Here is a 20766-nt window from a genome sequence, read left to right on the forward strand (position 1 = left end):
GACAACAAAACACGACACAACCTTGCTAAAACATTCGATTGGTTTGTGTTTGAGAATCGATTCCCCAGAGTCGACACATTGAGTCGTTCATAAACAAAAGAACGAGTCATTAGCGGACGCCCCACACTGAACTCCTGCGACTTGCGTTTATTCTCCTCCGCCTCCTCACGAGTGAACACCAGTTCTCCGCTTCGCTCCTCAACCTAACCGTCTCATCATGCCGTCTAATCAGAATGTACAAGGTAAGTCTTGATATAATCGTTCATCTTATCAATTAAATTATTATTTTTAATCGCTAATTCTCTGTGTATTCTCCTCTCGCGCTTGGTTTCCTCTGGAATGCTGCATTATTCTGTTAGCCCGCTGCTCTTTATTACCTCAGCGGCAAGTGCATGTCAATGCAAAAGAGTCTAATGGGATTTTTTTAAATTTAATTTATTTTATTTTATTTTTTTTAACGAGGATTGTGTTTATTTTCCAGGTGGAAAAGCCTTTGGATTATTGAAAGAACAGCAGAGGGAGAAGCTAGAAGAAGTGAACAGGGTGAGATGAATTTTACACTCCGTTTTTTTTTGATGGTGAGAAACGGCTAGCTTCACAGCTAACTGGACTTGGCTTTGACCTTTACTGTTCATGGAGTGAAATAAAACGTATGGAAAACGATATTATTAATCAAACACCACGGTCAGTGTACATGCAGCTGTGTAGCGTGTGTGAACGCGTTTATATTGTATTGTGTTACTGAGCTATCATAGTGTCTGAGAACAAACACAAGTCTCATTACAGACGGCGATTAAAAACTTTCCCCAGGCGAGAAAAATCAAACCCGACCCCTTTATTTATATACACGGAGTCATTTTTAAAAGCCGGACTATTAAAAGCCTCTCTGTGGCCGTGTTTAGATCAGGTGTGTCTGGCTGAATGAATGAGACCGTTGTTGCCAGCGTTGAAACTCCTGTTCAGGGGAAAGTGGCTTACTGCGTGCGCGAGATGCCACCTCGCGACGTCACGGGCGCATTTGCATATTCATGAGGTCGTCTTGTTCATTTGCATATCATGACGTGGTGCATGAGGAAAGGCGTTTCTTCTTCTTTAGGGATGAAATAGTTTAATAATTTCATTTTATTTATTTTCTTTCTCTGTTTCTCTACTTTTGTAAAGCTGCTTTAAAACGATGTCCGTTGTCGACGGCGCTATACAAATATATTTAATTGAAGCCTCATTAATAGAAAAATATTCATTATGAAGGTAGTTAAATAGTTTAGTAGACCGTGGTGTTTATCGCACCACAAATGAACAATATTTACAAAATATTGTAAGCTCTGTTACAAATATAGACAAAATGTGGTGGAAAAAACCAAACAGCTGAGGCTCTACACACGAACGAAACCTGTTTGTAAGGAATATGTTGCTTTAATTTTTGTCGCATATATTACAGCAAAGTCAAATCTTTTCTTTGCATATCTGAGCTAAGGAAGTTGGGGTCAGAGCAATGATACAGTGCACCAGAGCAAAGATTGGGGCAGTTCTATTGCACTGAATTTTCATGTGAAATTTTGGACTGAAATTGCAGTACAGTGACCACAGACAAACTCTAGCTACATGTGTAATAACTCTAATAATAATTATCTTTCACCAAACAGTGATCATTCGGGGCCGTGTTAGAGATTTACCCAAGCCCCGTGTCTGTATGTCAACATATTAATTGAAACATTACTTTACATTTGTTACAGTAAACAAGGAAGGAACTGGTAGTTGAATAGACTAGACAAATTCATGAGTTTAACTTTCAAATCTGTGTCTTTTCCTGGGAAATCTTCACAGCATTAAAATAAACAAAGACCTGCATGTGTTGGATAAACAATAGTAATTTGAACACCCAGTGAGCGCTGGGGCAAAATCATATAAGCAGCAGCTTGGGATGTGAACTGGAGAGCCGTATCAAGTGCAGGACATCACTAACGTCTGCTCAAAGCCTCAGAAGATTTGTTCTTAAGCTTTTAGTCAGTAAAAGTCGCCAAATACAGCGATTAATCTGGCATCCCTGATGAGCAATGCCTTTATTGATCTGTAGTCTTCATAGTGTTACTGTATACGCAGGAACACACTGTGTCCAAATAAACACCACAGAGACCACTAGGACATGCTTACACATGATTTTTGGCCTAATTGTTTGACCTGCAGATTAAAGAAATTTAATCACCAAAAAATTGAACTCTGAGTTGTTTCTGAAGCTGCCACCGGTTATCTTTGCGTTCTTGTGCTAAATTCCAGGGCATATTTTTGGTGCCCTTGATAACACGGTCCCAGAAAGTAGTCCACTACAGTTTCTGGGTTAAAGAGACAAAATGCATATCACGTGTCCTAGAAAAGATTAAATAATAATATTAAGAATAATTGCAGTAAGGCCTAAACAGTGAGGTTAGGCACGCTAAGATAGAAGATTACAAAAGTTGTTTTTGCTTAAGTAGTTATCCCCCTTTGCTATGAAAATAAATCTCTTTGGAAAGAGACGTGGTTAATAAACTGTTTAGGTTGCTAGTGAAAATTTGTCAGTGTCACATTTTGGGGGTACCTGAGCTTATGGCTCTTCTATTCAGTTTTACCTTCATAGTGAAATGCTTTGTTTTTTGTTTGTTTGTTTGTTTGTTTGTTTATGTGGGCCATTTGATTGGCAATTCTGGGTTGTTCATTAATGAGAAGTTTGGTTGCCAAACATTTAATCTACTCGATGCCTTCAGATATGTGAGCATGTCCATAGTGCTATGCTGTCAAGTCAGACTTAGTCCATTCACATTGCTGCCCACTTCCTCTGACCTTAATTTGAATTATTTTTAGTTTCCATTCCTTCAACTAACTTTATCACTGTTCCCCATCATGTTCTTTCCTTGTCCTGTGCTTGTTTTCCCGCACTATGCGGAATGGCCTGTGTGTGTGTGTGTGTGTGTGTGTGTGTGTGTAAATTGTGTGTGAATATCTCACACACACACACACACACACACACACAATTTTCAAAGTGTCTGAAATTGTGCCTGATTATTCCCTTTAGAAACCAAAGTTACCATGGAAACTCTTCCCAGTAGTTTACATAATTTGTATGTTAACTCATCACAGTATGTTGTGTACTAAGCGTATTGTATATTCAATTCAAAACCAGCGAAACAGTGCTCTAAATAGACATACAGAGGTTTAGTTTCCGTTTGTGGAAGGAGTCTCCTGTATCGGTGCTTGAACAGTCAGAATTAAAGCTGCATTGCTGGCTGTGATTGTTCTTTTAGTTTGTTCCTGTGCTTTAATCATGCTGCTGAACTACACACACACACACACACACACACACACAGTGACTAATCACCAAACTGAACTTCTAATCTGTTTACAACCTTTCGGGAAAATTTGGGTTAAGCCGTGACTGTGTGACTATTTCAGAAGGTATAAAGTAGAAATCATATTTACCTTGGTTCCTAGATGGAGCAACACGTTTATCCTACTCTGTAAAGGCAAAATCTCATAATCCTGTTAACTCTACAAGAGTTGAAAGAGTAAGTGTAAACAGTTCATTAAACAGGAAATCTAGCTAGCAAACGTTAAAGCTCTCACTCTTTAACTAGATGAATTTCTCAGCTTGGATCTAACTAGCGAAGACTCTCTTTAGTCAGTTGAAGATACAGGTATTACTGCATAATTCTACTCCCTCGTGTCTAACACATGGAACATGGCTACACAGTTGAGAAATTCCTACATTCTGAGAAACCTCCACCTTTGTTTTACCTGAATAGCTTAATTTAGCAACAAGATTTTTTTTAGGGCAAATTCGCCTTTGAAGATTTGCGCTAAACAAATTTTAGCAGAAACTCTATCCAGTTCTGCTGCTATTCCTAGCAGCACTAGTTTAACCAAATTAAGCAGAGGTGTGTAACAAATATGCATAAGCAAAAAAACACAACCGTGTATAGCGGCATCTGTTAGCTTTCAGTGTTTAATTCACAGTTTCGTTTCTATAAGTGTATAAATGTCAATATCAGTGTCAATCAGTTTGAAGTCATGTTTTGTTTCTTATTGGCACATTAAAGGTGCAATAGCACATACAAAGAACTTGAAAGACATGTAGAACATCATATGTGGGGACAAACAGTGGATTAAGTTGTGGCCTGAGCAAATGTGTATAAGTCACTGAGAAAACCTGTTTGGAATTCGTGTCTAGAATTCTTGGTTTTGGTTTGATGTGCCTACTGTCAGTCAATTTACAGAAGGTCCAACATAGTTCCTGAGGGTGAGCTTCATGAACATGGGCAGAAATCATTCAAATGTCATTGCTATTCGACGGGAAAAAAATACTAATCTTACTTAATGCATCTTTTGGCTAACAGCACAGACTGAACAGATGAAGGATCCAAGCTGAAAAAGTATTTATAGGAGATGTAGTTTATATACAGAAGAAGCTTCATTATCAAATGAAATAATCTCTATATTCTCTATATGTCCCGCCCCAGAGGAGGGTCGTGTTGTACAGTAGTAGTGCATTGTCCATGGTTTGTTGTGCATTTTCTCACACACTTTTCCCTTGAAAGTGAAATTGAAGAAGTGTTTTAGCAGCTTGGGTTTCTTAAATCCTTGAACTTGTTGCATGGACATGCTTCCGGGGATTCTTTAGCATTGAGTAAATTCACTGATCTGATTTAATAGAATATTAATTGATTCATTAATATGATTAATTGAAACATTAATATGACTTCCTGTTTCACAAGGAAATAAGTAAACATATGGGATCGAATGGTAGCTAAGATTATTTTTATTTCATGGAGATTTTAAATCTTCTGTTTCATCTTTGACCATTTTTATGCAATATGTTTTGCTATCCAGCCCTAGAGATAGTCAGACCTATTCAATAACGTAATTGCGTCTAAAGCTGAATGTTGAAGTCAGTTGTTTGATTTACAGTTGTGTATTAGACTTCATACTAGCTCCTTGGCAGAGCTTGCTGTACTAGCTTTGTCCACTCTCACCAGAGGCCCCAAGGAACCCTGCTACTTCCTTCCAAGCCTTATTTTTCTTCTAGTGTCTCTTTTTGGAGCAGGATTTGATAAAACCACAGTTATGGGCTTTTCTTGCATTTTTGCACAATAGTCAGTAGAATAGCAGGTATGAACCAGTAAAGCAGCATGAGGAACTGGAATCCTTTTAAGCCAGTTCTTTGGATATGTCACTTGACCTAATTTGTATGGAATTGTAAAAATGTGACATTACGTTGTGCGTACACACACACAACAGTCACCTGCAAATATGAAAATGAAAGTAGTGTTATCAGTTTATAAATATGTCCTCATGTACACAAACTATAACTGTCTGTTTATTCAGTGCTGTCCTTAGACATAACTTTAGAGTCAATATTACAAAAAATCACACAATTTCTCTTTCCCTTCCACTGCAGGAATTCATGGAGGATCAGAAGTACAGAGATGAGGAGGATTTGGCAGAGAAGCTGGATTCTTTCAAAAGTAAGCACTACAAAGACTAAAAGCTCATCAGCAACATCTTTAACATGTAAACGCCCTCAGAGGCTGGCACCCGAGTGTGATCTGCATGCATATGTGGCATTGTGTTTGTAGAAGTGTAGCGTGTGTGTGTGGAGGAGCTTTCTGTGCTGTGGGTCTGTAGGAATGCTTGCTTGCTTTTTTTTGTTGTTTTTTTGGAGATGGAATTCTTTTGGGAGAGAAAAATAGCCCAACTGAGCATGTCCGTGGATAAGAGATTATAGCGAAAACTTCGCAGTCATGCAGCACAGATCCAGTCTCTTTCTTTCTCATCCCCCACTTTCTATGCCTGACACTTGAACTCTATACTCAAAGGGCCTTGAATTCTTTAAGCTGTTTACCATACATCCAAGCTGTGTGTTTTTATGCACGTGTGTCTGTGTGCTTATCTACAAAGTAAGAAAATGAAGCCTCTTATGAAACACAACCATGACACAGCTGAGAGATAAACATGTACAGGATCCAGACGGATCGAAATAGTTTTGTTTCAGTTATGGTTTGCAGAAGCGAACACACACATGCGTGCTTGCTTTTTCTAGAGGACTTGAGCCGACCACAGTGCTAGACCCGCAAATGTGCCTCTGCATGAGTGTCTTTTTTTGATCACATACTCAGCTCAGGGGAGAGAATGAGGAAGCATTGGCTTGAGTAGTGTAAGAGAGTGCACCACACAAAAAAGACTGACCGCCACAATGATAACTGAACATGGTCATGCTGTTAAAACCTTAGAATAGGCAATAACAATTAAATCATCTCTACAGTATATCCAGTGACCTGCCACTCTTTTGTATCACTATATATTATGTAGGAGTACATTAGTATCACACACAAGTGTGTTGGGGTGTGTGTGTGTTTCACAAAACAGGAAATGACCCAATCGATACATTCATTTGAAATTATATAATAACTATAACTACACTGGTACTAACTGTCTGGAAGCCCCGCCCCTTTCACCACCCATCTCTTGCCTTCAGTTCAGGTTAAATAGAAAACGTTTTGAGTTTTTTTTTTTTAATATGTATTAATCACCAACATATTTTTTTTTTCTATTTAACTAGCATTATGCATGTATTTGTTTGACATCAGGTAATTACATTTATTGTGAATGAATGCTAGAAATTTATCAAAAGAGGAAAAAAAGACCAAAATTTTGATCCTAGCAGATTGACTAGGCCAACAGCAAAGTGTTCAAACATTTGCCGTATCATCTGAGAACCTGAGTTTTAACCCTGATGATTCCTCAGTAATCTGTGGCCACTCGTCCAAAAGAGCTAAATAGACCCAATCACTAGGTGGAAGGGATGTTGGCACATCATTCACACACCCATTAGCCAATTGTGGGTGTTTATGAATGCGATTCAGGCATGCGAAAAGAATGGACAGTGTTTTTCTGTTTTATGCTAGGAGGGTTTTATACCACCCAGTGATGCAGTATGAGCAGCAGTTCAAAAAGAAGCAGTTGGCTGGCTTCACATTTCTCAGAGGAAGCACATGTTAGCCTTCACACTCCCTGGTTGGTAGCTCCCTGTTTGTTAATTCACCATCCAACTGTGTTTGCAGTGTGTGCAGTTGCCACTGCCAGCAAGCGACTGCACAACTTATTATTATTATTATTATTATTATTATTATTATTATTCATTTTTCTCACTGTCTTTAAACCTGAAATAGCAGAGATGCTTGTTTTCCTTTTCATCCCTTTTTATTAAATGGTAAATCATGTGTATAGAGAAATCTGAAGCCTACTCCAGAACATCTGTGGTTTGTGTATAAAACCTCAACTACCGCTGCTTTGTGGGGATTTGAAAGCAGCTGCAGTGCTAAAGACTGACAGTATAAGATGCCAGCATCTAGCCACAGTTTAGCATGATTGTTGGTGATTATGGGAGAAACTTAAAACTGCGTTTCTCTGGTTTCTCAGCTAATGCAGTGGTCTGACCAAATGCAAATAAAATTCACTGAGCAGAAAAGGGGAAAGGATGCAGGACATGAAGACATGTGCCTGGGGTTAGATATAGCCAAGTTTATGCTTTCTACTAACTTTATCTACATGAATTTACATGAGCTGTGAATTCACAAGCCTCAGTCTTGAGCCAATAGATAATGAGAATGCAGGACTGTGGTCTCTTTGGTCAGTAACAGTGGAGATGCTGCTTATTAATTATTACACACCACTGCTTAAGTAGCTAGATAAAGTTACACTGATATTTTGTCTAAAATGATGTATTCAGGACTGAACGTAATGTCGTGATTGTGAATTGTTAGGAAGGAAAACAGCATGCTGAGGATCCATTCTCTCAAGTGTAAAAAGAGTCTGAAAAGATTCTGGATCTGAATAGAAGAAATTTTAATTTAAGAAAATAGCAGTGGAGAGCAGGTTTTGTTTTACTTTGCATACCATTTCTGTACAGTCCATGTTTTGGCATTCCTTTCCCATCCTTCAACATGCAATAGGGGTTTTATAAAAAAAAAATTTTTTTTTTTTCCCCCAAAGGATTATCTTGTTACTAGTGTCAGACGCTTTTTAATTGATTACCTCAAGCTTATGTTTTTGTTAGCGTGCTTCGTGTTTAGGGCCTCAAATCAAGCTGCCATGTCTGTCTATTCCATTCTCTCTACCCCCCCCCCCAAATACCCCCCATTTTCTCTTCCTCCCCACACAGTTTTGTTGTGAATAGTCATGAGTTTCAGGGGAAGGCATTAACAAGGGGGGCCATTGTAACCGTCGTCTCTCCTCCTCTCCCAGAGACACTGTTACAATCCCCACTCCAACAGAGATGTCTTTGTGATGCAGAGAGAAACAGAGATAGAGACAGATGGACAGACGCAGCGATCGTAGAGTAGTAAAGCAGGCACAGAAACCAAATCCTTGAAATGATTTAAAGTTAAATGAAAGTTTGACTGTTTTATTTTTGCCTCAGCACCGAGTTTCACCTGCTATGATCCATTTCTCTGTCACAGCTCCAGCTGTCCTTATAATGACCTGGCTTTCTACTCACTTTTTACTAGCAGCTGTGTGTGGGTGTGGGGGTGTGTGTGTAAACGAGTATAATTTGAAACGGAGTGTATTTGGCTTTATTCAGCATGATTTAATCTGACATCTTCATATTTGTTTTGCAGACAAGTATGCAGAATTTGACCTGAATGACCAGGGAGAGATCGGTAAGTGTGTGTGATTAAGGCTGAGTGGAAATCTAGCTTTCATGTAACTGCCATGAAACATGAGTATGTGCTGATAGAGTATGACTTGCTGTAGACAAAGTGTGTAATCTCGGGGGAAACAAATCAGCAGCCAGGACCTGGGACAAGCAATAACAAGGAAACTAAAAACCTACCCTTTAGTGACTTCCACAAGCATTTTCATTTCAGTTAGAATAACTGTTCGGACTAGTTAGCATACACAGATTGCACAGTGCTTTCTGTGTCAAATATATCTGTATCTGAAACACTGTCAAAACTAAACACAAATAATTGCAGTGGGAAGAAGTCCTACTGTATGTAACATCATGGTTAAATGTGTGGAGAAGAGGATGTTAGCCAAAATAATAATAAACATAATCATAATTATACATTCATTTTCCATAGTCTCTTTAAATACACGTAACTAATGCACTTAACTGCATTTAATTAATGTTATTACAATAGTTTTAGCCTAGTCAATTATTTTTAAAATCAGAAATGGAGCTCCAACATTGGCTAAAATGTCATAAACATCCACAGTCTCCACAAAAGAAAGCGATTGTGTGAGCAGTATTCAGTCTGTATAATTTAATTCTATGGGTTATGCAGATGTGAGCTCTGGTGTACAAATGATGAATTAGATGACTAATTGATAGAATTCTAACATCCACAATATTTCTACATTTTTATTAAGATATTGTTAAATTCTTACAAAATCAATATTCTGTGCAGTGCTATTGAATTTTTGATTCTTATTGGCAGCAAAACACAAATTGGGAGACTAGCTTATAAGTTTTCCACTTGTATGCCATGAGACCTGGTGCTGCAGAACTGCATTAAACACTTTCGATGGTCACAAACTGAATGAACTTTATTATTTATTATTATTATTATTATTATTATTATTATAGTTATTATTATGTAGATCTTATCATAATATGCTGCTTGCTCATTTTGGATATCTTCAATACATGAATTTCAGCCATATTTATTGTTTGTGCTCGTTTCGGTTTTATTTTGCTTGCAAGAAGAAAGCTTCCCAGGAATTTCTAGTTAGATTGTTTATCAGTTTCATCTAAGCATGAAAGAAAACAACCAGCATAAAATTTAGTCGGCTGGCAGATGTCAGCCATGTTGCACGTGGACAAGCGCACACTCCTCCTGTCCCATAGAAAACAGCTGCACATGACAACTGTCCAAACACACCCTGTCATCATCTCCTTCAACTGTAACCTTCTGATCGGAAACATAGCAGCAAGGTTTCCAATGCACTTTAGAAAACACTGCCACTGCTCCAGAGCTGTCAAATTCCTTGAAATCTGCTTTAAATTTTAATGGTTAGATACACGTTTATTGTTTTAACATGGCTTTCGCATTCATGTAATCACAAACCTTTGTCCAAATAGTGTATATAGAAATCACTATCCACATATACATTTTCAAATATAATACATAAATAAATGTGCTAATTACATGCATGTAATTCCTTGTTTTAGGAGGCACATGTTTTTTATACTGAAATAAATACTGAAATTAAATGCACTAGGGAAGAATGATATCTTTTGATCAGAGACATTATCTTATGCAGAAAATGTCTATTTTTAAAAAGTACATTGAAAGTTAAATATTTCTGCCTGATTATTAAAATAAAGAGGTGTTTGAACTGTGAGATTCATTCTGACTGCACTAGTTGGCACACTGTTGTTGTTGTTTTTCACCTTTGAAAAACACACCCCATGAAGAACTTGCTAATTAGCGGCGGACTTTATAAACTCCCTGAGATGAAGTGTTTTTCCTTCCTGATCTTCTACTCTGTACATTCAGGTGACGTACAGTGGTGTATTTTCACACCAAGCTATACATTTGACATGTTGAGACTGAGATATTGTGTGCATTTATCTACTTGTGCTGTGCTCTATTTGCATATATTTACATATATTTTGGATGGTAATTTTATCAGGGGCTGCACAAAAATCTTATGAAAAATACAAACTTGAATTGTTTTTTCAACTCAAATCTGATTGTGCAACATTAGCATTGCATAAAACGGAGCATGTGTTCCACTTTCCTTGCAGTGACTACAGACGTTGAGCTTTTCAACAATGTTTTTGTATTGAATTTGTAATTACTAAAGAAACAACGACATGAAAATTGATGACTGAAATGAAAGAGTTGAGCGAGTCATGGCTAGATGCATTGTTTCGCTCAAATCTCGCCAGTGACACGTTACACATACAGCTTGTTTATCAAGTCTGATTATTTTTAGTGGCTTTAGGAGTTGCTTTCTGCAGAAGAAACATTGTCATGACTAATGATTTAACCAGCCATTAACATTGCTGCTTTTCTTTTGGGAGGACACGGTGCAGTCTTGACACCTTATGGAAAGTTGTATTTTGTAAATATTTTCCTCAGGATTTAATCTATTGCAAGTGTTGCAAGCCCTTGGTTGCTGTTGTAGAAAAGACATTATTCAATTACATTTACATTATTTACTGTCCAGTTTCACCCAAATGAGGACGGGTTCCCTTCTGAGCCTGGTTCTTCTCAAGGTTTCTTCCTAATATCATCACGGGGAGTTTTCCCTTGCCACCGTCGCTGCAGGCTTGCTCATTAGGGATAAAATAGTAACTTTAAATTTTTTTTCCTTCTCTGTTTCTCTACTTCTGTAAAGCTGCTTTGAGACGATGTCCATTGTTAAAAGTGCTATACAAATTGAATTGAATTAAAATTGAAAAGTACAAATGTGCAATAAAAGGATAATAGACTTTTTAATAGAGTAACAGTTTGATTCAGTTTGACATACTGGCTTTGATTCATTTCCCTTCTTAGAACATTTGGAACAAAATTTGAATGAAGCAAAAAATTAATTGGAAAAGCTGGTTTAAAATAAATAAATAAATAAAATAAAAGGCTAAATAAAAAAAAATGGCTAAGAACAGTAGATTAATATTTTAAAAAATGTACTTGCGTATTTTTTTTACGCAAGATTTTTATTATTATTTTTAGGCTTACCATAAAATAACTACATTTTATTAATGAGGATCAAGTTATTAATAAAATGTTCAAGTGAAACCGACTGAGCTCTGTAGCAACACCTGAGCATCAGAGACTGAGCTCCAAATTTGACTAAAATGTCCGACTTCTGCAGTCTTCACATAAGAATGTAATAAGATGTGACCAGCATACTCTCTATTTAGATTTTAACTCTCAGGTAAATGGTTCTTAATGAAATTGCTGTGAGAGTAGTACTGAAAGCATTTCTAGCTGCATGGTTTATTTTAATTTATTTGTTCTTTTATGTTTATGGCATTTGATTCTACTATGTTATCATCGCTTTGGTCACAACGTACACAATAAAATTCATTACAGATTAAGAATTCATGTAATTTTTGATGTAACTTTTATTTAGTATTTTTGGGAGGAGTGTTTAGGACAGACACTTCTGGTTTCTTAGTTCTGTGTTCTTGCTTTTTAATGTCAAGAGAGGAACAAAAAACAGAGGCTGGCTAGTAACATAAGCCTTAACAAGAACAAACTTGTTTGGTGAATGTTCCACATCATTAAGCATGGCTATAAATGTATGAAATATACAACGTTATTTTTAAATAAGTAATGCAGTGTCAGAGGAATCAACCACTTTTGTTTGTAAGCCAAAAAACATCATCCAGTGTTATCACTTGCATCAAAATGTGTGTTTGAGCCTGTCTTATGTTTGTCATGCAGATATGATGGGTCTGAAGAGGATGATGGAGAAGCTCGGTGTGCCCAAGACCCACTTGGAGATGAAGAAGATGATCTCTGAGGTGACTGGTGGCAGCAGCGAAACCATCAACTACAGAGACTTTGTCAAGATGATGCTGGGGAAGCGTTCGGCTGTGCTGAAATTGTAAGTTTGCGTGCTGCATGGGCAGTTTATTGTGCTGACAGTTTCTGCTCGACAGGGCTATTTATAGGAAGCGTACATGTTTAGTCGTGTCAGCAAATCTACTGCTGAATCACACAATCGCAACAGCTTATCAAGGCCATTATCTCTCAGTACAGGATATCATGAGGCATCATCATTCACAAGCCATTTCTGTGGAAACTCCATTACATATTCCAGTTTAACAAAAACATCAATTACACTTCTTTTTACAAATTTTAGGCAAACACAGTTCTACATGAATAATAAATATCAGAGTAGGTGTCTGTTAGTTTGTTGATTAATGTAGAATCTGCACCTAATTTGTGTATATAAATAAGCAAGATGTTGGTGTGACCTAGTCCTTCCCCTCTTAATAATGGCATGCAAGCCAGATATATATCTCTCACACACACACACACACACGGTTTTCTAACTTGTCTATGCCATTATGGATACACTCCAAGTTGGCCAAAGTTGTTCCAACCTCTCTGTTTTTTCCGCAAAGGGAACAGAACAGATATCAGCAGAAATCGCAGGCTTTAGCTACTCAGTGTTCTTTTCTTTGGCAGAGATAAGAAAGGCTTGGCGACGGTGTGACTTGCAAGCAAAAAAAAAAAAAATTCTTGTTGATGTTAGGAAAACTGTGAATTTATGCCAAGTTCCTCAGCTGCTGAAGCAGTGTTGACCGCCTTTGTTGCCGAACTCTTCAGACGCTGTCTAGCTTGAGATATACAAAGCGTTCAATTTGCCACATAACACAAGTTTAATGTTAAGTGTTCTAACAGCTTGTTTAGGCAATGCAGTGTAGTGAAGTGTTCTAATGACAAAGTGATGTTTAGAACGTTCAGATTTTGAGGACCCTGAGGAGCTGTATTCATACTGTGTCAAGTGTTATGGTATTTGCCAGGCTTAGAGGAGTTATGAGTCACAATCACAGGTCTCAGTTCTCTGTTCTAGTCCACTCTACTGTGGATTGATTGCATATGCTTTTGAGAAAACAGTTTTGACCTTAAATCAACCCAGGATGTGAACCAAACCTATTGTAGCTTCTCCTTATGATTTATGAAGATGTGAAGGAGAATTGGGGACATTTCTAAAAAAAAAAAAAGACTGACAAAAGGCCAATTCTAATACAAACAGACGCTTCAGACCAGACCAAAGAGCGGGTTTCCAAAATGTTGAAGTTTTTTCAGTTATGCAACTTGTTCTTTTCTTTTCTTTTTTTTTTAAGCATTTATTTATACTAGTTAGAAATGAATAAAGAACCTGGTGTGTATGTGTACAGAGGAAGACAGGTGGAATTTTAGGAGAGCTCCAGGCTCAGTTTTAAGTCTCTGCTGCTTTTCAGAGCAAAAAAAATATACAACTAGCAACCCAAAGGGGCCGTCAACATAAACAAAAGTATTTTTACCGAAGAATGAAATAAGGTTTCTTCCATTTTGCTCTGATTTTGACTCTGTAAACCCCTCCAGAATAAGGTTATGTGAACAATTGAACTGAATGCTTTGTGCAGAATTTAGGTACTATAATATGATTTTAGCTTATGTGTGTTTATTATGCAGCTTAAAAGCCTTTGGGATTCAAAAAGTCACCCATTCCTGATTGTGCCTGGTGCCTTTCTTTTCTGTTAGCCAGCATTCTGAGCAGTCTATCCGTGTAAATACTTCCTTATAAGTCTCTACAATTCTAATACAAAAACATAATGCAGTGCTATGCTTGGGAGACACAGCATTGATTGTAGCAGGAGTGAAGAAGAACAAAAAAAACCCACAGGATATTTAATCATTTCCACTTGAATGATTTGAGTAAGAGTAAATCCATTCCCTTGACCCACATGAAGGTAATATGTCAGATCCCGTGGAGTTGGTCCTTTAAGAGGAGAGTAAACTGGGACAGAGAGGGAATTTAGGACAGCTTTAAAGTAGCCCTGCGGTGCTGGAAGAGAAAAAGGGACACTGACACAAAAGATATTATTAGGGGCAAATATAGCATATGTTCTATTATATGTAAGGAATAAAACAAAATAAGGTGGGTTTTTTTTATTATTATTACGTTTTTTTATTTATTTATTGCTGAACAACATAGTTTTTAGCCATTTATAGGCATAAATGTCTTTTTTGAAGCAAGTTCCTGTTTTCACTTGCATTGTAATAATTAAAAACAATAGTTCCTTTTGTTTCTCTCTCTCTCTCTCTCTCTCTCTCTCTTGAAGTTCATGAGATAAAAATAACAGCTAGTCATAGAACTGAGAAACCACAAAGACCTCTTCCCATGGCAGGCAGCATACTGTCAGTGCTATGTAACTGTCACTGGACACTCCTCCTATAAATGTTAAATAAGCATGCCCTGACACAAAGCTTCACCATATCTAAAGGTATAATTTTGCTTTTGTATAATAGCATGTCTGTGTCTTAGATTATGTAGATCATCCATAACTGATCTGTCTCTTACTATACTTGGATTATGTAGAGCATGCATAATGGAGGTCCATGTGCATGAGCTGTTACTATAGAAATGATAACTTATTAATGATATAAATATAAACCTGAAATGTGTATTTGCAGCCACTACAACAGTCTGAGCTGCTTAGATAAAATTAATCAGCAGGTGCTAACTAATTTGACTGTTCTATGATATAAAGTGTTTTGTTTGGCCTATTAAACATATTCAGATTTCTCTATTTAACAACATGTCTGTCAAATGACTCCAGAATTATGTTTTCTGAGTTTAGTCCCAGCTCTGTAGTACTCTGGGGAAGTGATGTATAAACCAAGTTGAAAACAGCACTGAGGTCGTCTTGAAAGGAAGAACTTGTACACAGTTCTTTACAGTGATATGTTCGTGATGATGGGTGAGGGGTGAATGCTATTAGGTCAGTTCAGCACATGGCTTGTGCACAAGGCCTCAGCAAGAGCTTAGAGGAGCTTTGCATTGATTAACCAGAAAAGGAAAGACACCTCTGAATAGATCGGTCAAGAAAGCTTCACGTCCTCGGTTACACTGGTCACTCGGACTGCAATTTCAGATATCCAGTTTGTTTCTTAATGTGTGGCAGTAATAAGTGACGGCATCTATGATTTAAAAATCACTTTGTTTTTCCTTTTATCTATTATATTGTGTTCAATAAAAATGTTTAGACTCATTTATTTAGTCTGGCAAAAAGCATCAGTTCATGTTTTAAGGTATATAATTGTCTAGACATCAGCTGGCAAGGAGGGTTCATTTACTAGACCTCAAGCAATTTTAGTTGAAGACTCCTGATAGTGTTTAAAGGCTAGACAATTTCCCACTGAGTAGAGATGATGAACCCTGTGAGTGATTGTCGAAGTCAGGGGTTTATCTCCCTCCTATCCACTGCTGCATTCTCTGCCATGCCTTTTAGACTTTACTCATGTCGGTACCTATTTTATGATGGGTTATGATATGTGGGTTTTATAATTACAATTATTTAAACATTCTTATCATTTTGTATTGGCCTGTGTAATTATTGGTCATTTCACTGACATTGTTCTTTGATGTTGGAGGGCTTGGTTTTCTCTCTTTAACCTGATACTACCAGTCTTGTCACCTAAACTTACTTGACCTGGACGTCTGCAAACTAATTCCCTTAGCCTTATTTTACACTAAAGTTGTACAACTGGTGTCGTCACTCTGTCTCTTGACCACGGTATGTAGTGTTACTGTCGTTCTATCGGTGTCTTTTTCTTTTTTTTTTTTTTTTTTCTCTCTTGCTCATATCCTGTTTTGTTGCTCAGTAGGGTGCTGTACTAATCTGGTTCATGGTCAGTGTTGCACACTGAGTGGTCAATGAAAATCCTGCTCGTCCCTTTTGTGTGTCATTTAGTAACATTTATTGAAGGCTCCATGTGCAAATCGAGTCCAAAGTAAGACCGCAATTTAACATTGCTTTTGTTGTATATTAAAGTGAACAAGAGCATTGTACTTTATAATATTCTGTGTAACCACCCAGTTCCCTTTGATCTGATCTCACTCAATTTTCAGTTCAAGAAGTAGTGGTGAAGTTACCGTTGAAAGGGGAACTGTTTGACAAGCACACACTAATAACTTAACTTATTACAGAGAATGATTTAAGGCCAAGTCAAATGAACAAAACAAAAAGGAGGAAATGAATAATAAAAACAAAAGTTTCAGAATTCTTAATATACTTCCAGTGCATATATCCACTTCGTATTTACACGCATCATGTCTTTTTGTATTTCCTTCTACTTGTAAATATGAACAAGAAAGTATTTATTCTAGGGCTGTCAATCGATTAAAATATTTAATCGCGATTAATCGCATGATTGTCATGAGTTAACTCGTGATTAATCGCAACTTAATTGCACATTTCTATCCATTCTAAATGTACCTTAAATTAATTCTTAAATTAATTAATTCTTTTCTTTTTAAAGTTTTTAATACTCTAATCAACATGGGCATGGACAAATATTGAAATGTATGTTGTTTATTATTAGTGAAACCATATTCAACATAGAGCATGAAGACTAGACATGTTTCAAAGGTCATAGATATTTTTCAAAGAACTTGTTCATGTCTATTAAACATATGGGAAAAAAAGAACATAGAAAACAATGACTTCTTTCTTTGCACTGAGCTATTTACCTACACAAGCCTGTTAACATTTTCAGATCACTTCTAAACATGCAAAGTGTACATTTATTACTGAAACCACCTTAAATATAAAGCATAAAGAACATAGACATGTTTGTCAAATAACTTGTTCATGACAAACACATGAAGAAAAGAACATAGAAAGAACAGAGGTTCACATTACGTCTCTGCTGAAAAGAATCTAGTGTTGTCTGCCTTTGGCGAGGGGCAGGAGAGCTCTCTGCATCAGTTGTATGCTTCGCCATCAAGTGATATTTTAAACTCGACGTGCTGCGGTGATAATTCACATCCGCAATAAAATGCAGACTTGTGTCTCGTCGACAAACATCAGACATCGTTTTATATATAAAGAAGTTTTCCTTTCTCAATTTCAGTTTGCTGCTGCATCTTCCATTTCCCAAACTACAGGCATGGCCAAGGGTCAAACAGAAAATGTGCGCTGCGTTAATTGCACGTTAATAAAATTAGTGCCGTTAAAATGAATTTTGACAGCCGTAATTTATTCATAATCATAAACAAGGACAATATTCAAAACAATTAAATTATCACCACAAACTACCAGCATTAGTATTTTGTTGCAAAACTGTTATAGCAGTTACAGTTTTATGACTTGCATCTGGCTTTTCCCCCATTTTTTTAAAAATTTTTTTATTTTTTATTTATTTATTTTTTTGGCAAATTTTCTTCATTTCCCTGAGGTTATGAGGATGCCTCTGATGACCTTGAAACAAAGGGATTTAAGGCAGGAGATTGGCTAGGCCTTGCAAGGCTTTGATTCATTCCCTTTTTTTTTTTGAGCTTGTCTTATTTGAAACATCCATCTTCTCCTCTGAGATTAAATTCTCTTCTAATGTTTCTCGGTACATCCCTCCATTCCCGTTTCCTTCAGTCATGTGTAATGTCTCAGGACTTTTTGAAGATAAGCAGCTCCATATCATGATGCATGTTTCACTGTGGAAATGTTGCTTTTGGGATCATATACACACAACTGTTCTTTTTCCTAACAGCAAGATCTGAGTGCTGTTTTCATTTCGTCTGCCCAGAATATTTTGTTCTAAATTATGTTTATTTATTGATTTACTTATTTATGTTAAGCCAAGACGTTGAGCATGGTATGTTGGAATGGAGATGATTGAGGTGCAGTTCATTGCTTATTGCTTTCTGTTGTTCCTGCTGCTTTTAGTCTGTTCTGCTACTGAATTTTATCTGATGCATCTGTACAGAGATGAGTGTTCGTGGTTCCATGACCTTTCCTCCTGCAGTTATACTGGCAGGGATGTTTAAGGTCTTTGTTATGGCTCTGTAGCTTTTGCCATTCAAGTGATGATTGATGATGTCACTGAGTACGATGGGTAACTCCATCACCTTTGATTCCTACACAATTGCTATTAGTTGCTGTTTCCAGTTAATAACATAATAACAGAGCAAAAAAATACTTGGTTTTCAATCTGCCAGATGTTTTTGGATCAGAAACACATCTGACATGATTCCGTTCGAGTGCATTATTTTACCTTCTTCATGCAGAACAGGCTAAGACTTTCCATTTCTGTTTCAGGGTGATGATGTTCGAGGACAAAGCTAACAGCCCCGCCTGCAAACCAGATGGACCGCCACCAAAACGTGACATCGCCAGCCTACCCTAGAGAAATCATGGAAGCAGAAGCAACCCATTCCCACCTATTTCAAATCCAGTGGGCAAAGTGTATATAGGGAAAACACCCAAGGGAAAATCTTAGGTTTAGAGAAAGCGGGAGGGGATCAATGCCGAAAAAAAAAGAAGAGATATCTATATAAATTTGCTGTGAAGAGGTCAAACCCCGCAGATTAGCTTTTTTTTATAAGTCAAATGTATATATTTATATGGAAATAGGTCTTTTTGAAGTGTACTTATTCCTTTTAATGGAGTCGTGTGATGAAAATGAACAAAGTGTGTTTGTTAACAGTGCAGTGTGTAACATTTGAGCGTGTATTAAGTGTAGTGTGTGGGATAAGACCATTTTATTTCCGAAAAATATCACAATATTTTTAGAATTAAGATTAAGGTGTTTGACTTTCCTGCCATGCCTTTATTTTTGAGTGCTTTTGCATTAGCCAGATTAAATTAAATGAAAGTATTAGGTTTTAAATGATCATTTACCTTTAGCTGCAATGTCCAGTGACGTAAATTGTAAGCTAATGCCAATAATACGTACAGGCCATTTTATAGCAGAACAGTTAGAGGCATTAACACTCATGGCCATTTTAATAGAAACATGTGATTTTCAGTTTTGGTGCCAAGACAGACTGGATTAAGATAAGAGGCCAGACTGATCGAGCTGACAGGACTCTGAGGCTACACTGGGCACAGACTCGCCCAAACTGAACGGGGGTTCCTATCCAATTGTTGTGTTTGTGCCCACCATAGCCTCAGATTCCGGTAAAATTCCCAGTAAACATGTCCTGTGCAAAGTCACTAAGATCAGTTTTTTCCCATTCTAAAGCAAACTCAATCTCATTACCTGCAACACTTTGATTTTAAGCATTGTGTTGGATAATTTTATAAATGAACACATGTTTCTATTAAAGTGGACAGTGAGTGTATATATAACTAATCATATTCTTTTAATATTATAGGGATTTTTTTTTGTGTGTGGTTGGAATTTCCATAACAGAAAAGGGCCAAGAAAGCAAAGGAGGAGGATTCACAAGCTTTTACTTAATGAATAAGTAGCAGGTTTCATTCCTTCTAGCTTAAATACCTCATAGCTGTTCATTAATTGTTCATCCTCTTGTGTGTGTGTGTGTGGTGTGGTGTTTTACTTATTTTTTTTGCCCAGTCTGTGTGACTTGTCTCAGTTAAAATGTGATTAGTGGAACACTGTTAAAAACGATGTATTGTTTGTTTCACACATTTAAGGTCTGTTTTATGTTCAAGACCGATGCATCACACTTGGAAGAATGCCATATTTCTACATGCGTTTAAACAGGGTCACCTTCTGCTTACTGTAAATCCAGCTGAAGTCAGGCTTTCCAAGTGCCTCACACTGTTCCAATGTAGCCAGTTTACACTCCGTGTGTAAAGATTTATTTTTTTTTTACACGAAAATAATTGTCTTTTTCATTCCCACATGCATCTTCTGCTCATCTCACTGATTGTGATGTTCTCAAACATTTCCACTTGTGCTATTTATTTCCTCGTTCTTTACATTACTTAGCAGTAATACCTAGCTCAGTATCTAATTGTAATTAAAAAAAAGGCTTTGGCCTGTAGGCTCATGTAATTCAATTCATTTTATAATTTTATTCAGTCTGTGTAGAAATTGTGCATCTGTTAGAATTTTTTTTTGTTTCCATTCCTGTTAAAGTGTAAAATATGAACTAGCAGTTGCACTGTGTTTTTATTTAGAGTTTTTAGATTATTATTATTAGTTTGTTATTTCGGCATAATAATGAATGCAGGCATTTTTTATACTGTAGGTCACATGGGTTTTTTTTTTTTTTGCATACACCAAAGGAAATAAAGATCATATGGTGACACCGGAA

General features: G+C 36.9%; 1 protein-coding gene across 1 annotated transcript; it reads left to right on the forward strand.

Moving 5' to 3' along the window:
- Positions 1-96: 96 nt before the first annotated feature.
- On the forward strand, positions 97-20766 carry aif1l (allograft inflammatory factor 1-like). Its single transcript, XM_058383554.1, has 6 exons — positions 97-242; positions 482-543; positions 5429-5495; positions 8649-8690; positions 12432-12594; positions 18800-20766. Exons 1-6 carry the CDS (start codon positions 218-220, stop codon positions 18885-18887), a joined length of 447 nt encoding a protein of 148 aa, XP_058239537.1. The 5' UTR covers positions 97-217; the 3' UTR covers positions 18888-20766.

Source organism: Hemibagrus wyckioides, linkage group LG28 (assembly GCF_019097595.1).
Source record: "Hemibagrus wyckioides isolate EC202008001 linkage group LG28, SWU_Hwy_1.0, whole genome shotgun sequence".
Taxonomy (NCBI): Eukaryota; Metazoa; Chordata; class Actinopteri; order Siluriformes; family Bagridae; genus Hemibagrus; species Hemibagrus wyckioides.